General features: G+C 34.6%; 1 protein-coding gene across 1 annotated transcript; it reads left to right on the forward strand.

Moving 5' to 3' along the window:
- Nucleotides 1–1,008: 1,008 nt before the first annotated feature.
- Nucleotides 1,009–2,169, forward strand: LOC109704831 (UPF0426 protein At1g28150, chloroplastic-like). The gene is made up of 3 exons (XM_020225617.1): nt 1,009–1,164; nt 1,303–1,455; nt 1,814–2,169. Exons 1-3 carry the CDS (start codon nt 1,105–1,107, stop codon nt 2,003–2,005), a joined length of 405 nt encoding a protein of 134 aa, XP_020081206.1. The 5' UTR covers nt 1,009–1,104; the 3' UTR covers nt 2,006–2,169.
- Nucleotides 2,170–2,836: the final 667 nt, after the last annotated feature.

A 2,836-nucleotide genomic window follows, 5' to 3' on the forward strand; every position in this document is an offset into this window, starting at 1 on the left:
ATATATATTTATTGTTGGAGGTTTTGTGAGGAAAAAAATAAGAAAACTTTCAAATATCACCGATTGGTTTCGCACTTTCTCACTTCAATATTATGTAATTTAAAATGTGCTCTCGTTAACTTTTCTTTAAATCATATACAAAAAGCTTCACCACCTATAATTTATTAAGTATTCACTTTAGTACCCTTTAGTTTTAACTTTATCACCAAGTTAACGAAAAAAAATAGTGAACAAGATAATAAAAGGAAAAAAATAAAATTATATGGTACAAAAGTGATACATATATTTTAAATCAGAGAGTACTAAAGTAAAAAAAATGCAAAACCACTGGAGTGGTATTTGAAAATTTTTCAAATAATAATTCTAAAAATCAATTATATTTTATAAATGAGATTATCAAATACTCTATTGAGTCAAAAATTATTTTTAAATTTAAAAATTATATTTTGAAAGTTAGGCCCAAATATTCACTTTATAAGATAGTAGCAGTATTAGATAGTCACACCTGGCCATTTGCTGTGAATATAATTAAAAATATAGTATTGCGGATATAAATATAGTTAAAAATATAATTAGATATATTTATATATTTTTTTATTTGGTTGTTAAATACAGTTGGAGAGTATATTTTTAAATTTTTACTGTTTTATAGAGAGAAGAAAATTATTTTATACTTTAAAAAAATTAAAATTAAGCTTTATTTAAGTTTAAAAATGGATAAGTTAGAATGGTTCGTAATTCAGATAAGTGCTACAAATTTTTTTTTTCTTTTTTTGAAAGAGAGATAGCTGCTTCTGAAAATATGAATCAATTAGAATTCGAACTTAGGAACTTGNAATTCAGATAAGTGCTACAAATTTTTTTTTTCTTTTTTTGAAAGAGAGATAGCTGCTTCTGAAAATATGAATCAATTAGAATTCGAACTTAGGAACTTGGATATCAACCATCGAGTCTTTAGCACTTGCGCTAGGGGCGGTCGGTAAGAAGGGAGAAACGTGTGAGTTAAAAAACTGCAAGGATTCACTTTGTCAGGTGAACCGGTCCGGTCGAACAAATTCGGTCCAATCGACCGGCTGGGCGGCGTTATGAAGTTGCAGTAGCCAAATGCAGAAGCAGCTTCTGGAAACCATGGCTCTCTCGTTCACCTCCGCCGCACCCACCACGGTGAGCTCCTCTCCTCCTCCTCCTCCTCCTCCTCCTCTTCCTCCTCCTCCTACTTGTATCCATGAACTCAAATTTGAAAAATAAACACAAAAAATGGGGAAATTTTTCTTTTTTTTGGGGGGCGGGGGAATTTTGTAGTGGGAGAAGAGGCTTCCGCCGCCCCGGTTCGCTCCTTCGTTCCTGGATTTCACCCCCGAGATGAAATTCGCGGAGAAATCGAAAAGAGGGGGGAAAATTCGAGCTTGCTTCGAGCCCTTCGAAGATCAACCCATCATCAAAGATGCCATAAAGGTTCGATTTTTATCCTCTTTTATCCCTTTATTTGTTTTCTTTTTTTTTGCTTGATTGGATGATGGATATGGGATGATAATGCCCTAAGTTATATAAAAAAAAAGTTTTAATTGTTTGCAATGTAGTCCCTGAAGTTTCAGTTTAATCCCTTTGAGTTAGAGAGAAAAAAGAAAAAGAAAAAGTGCAACTGTAGTGCTAACCAGTAACAATCATAGTGTAAACAAACATTACGGACTAAATTGTTTCAGTTTAAACCACGATGACCCAACATTAACAATTTGGGTCAAATTTTAGGGAATTGTATTTGTAACTAAACCTGTATTAAGTGACCAAATTGCTCCCTATTGATCTCTTGTAGGAGCCAGTGGCTTTCATGGGCGGGGTGTTTGCGGGTTTGCTGAGGCTGGATTTGAGTGAGGATCCACTCAAGGAGTGGCTGGCGCGGACCGTGGAAGCTTCCGGAATCGCCGTGGAGGGTGAGATCAACGGCGAGGAGGATTCGAAAGAGGAAGCTGAAGGTGATTCCCCTCAGCAAATTGAGATTGAATGATGTGTATCTTTTTCCCTCTTCTTATATTATTAGCAATTAGTACTTGTAATACACGTTTATGACTAAAGTTCTTAAGGTGTTTCCCCATATTTCACATATGATTTTGCTATTTATAATTGCTCACTTTTTCTGCCCAAGTTTGGGGGCAGAAGCTTTGTGCCGAAGCTTCGACTTTTAGAGACCAAAAAAGCTTATTTTGCTAATCTGCTCTAGTTAGACTCTCTAGCTGCCAAATGCATCTTGTGAATAGAGTTGTTCTGCAAGTTGGGCTAAATCCAAATCGGCACTTACTGTTGCAATCTTAACTTTTAGATGTGTTGATAGACTTAGTTGTATTATACATTTCCACTTAAAAGTGCAATTGTTGATTGGGGTTTACGATATAGTTTAAAGTTTGATTTTGGTTGCATTATGTGAAGATGATTGGTGGTTTCTTGGTTGTATGATGCTTCTTGTCCCAAATATTAAGTGTCACTGCTAGATGCTTCTTGTGTCAAATTCTACTTTTTTTATATTGTCCTTTGTAGGGTTTCAAATTTTGCAACGAACTATGTATTTTTGTTTATTGAATTAACACTCCGTCTGAAAGATGCCTTCTATTTTGTACTTAATAATATAAATACAGGACCTGCAATGTTCCTCTGTTAACATCATTTCAGAAACACTCACAACAGTAACTCTCATAATATCAAAATAGCTTAGATTGAAGAGAAAGCACATGATCAGTGCCGTTTCTGTTCATTTTCATGTTCTCATGCATCTTTTTTTTTTTTTATTCCTTCTATGAAATCCTTCTTATGGATCTGAATGCCGAGAATTGGTGGTTAGCTT

Source organism: Ananas comosus, unplaced genomic scaffold (genome assembly GCF_001540865.1).
Source record: "Ananas comosus cultivar F153 unplaced genomic scaffold, ASM154086v1, whole genome shotgun sequence".
NCBI classification, from domain to species: domain Eukaryota; kingdom Viridiplantae; phylum Streptophyta; class Magnoliopsida; order Poales; family Bromeliaceae; genus Ananas; species Ananas comosus.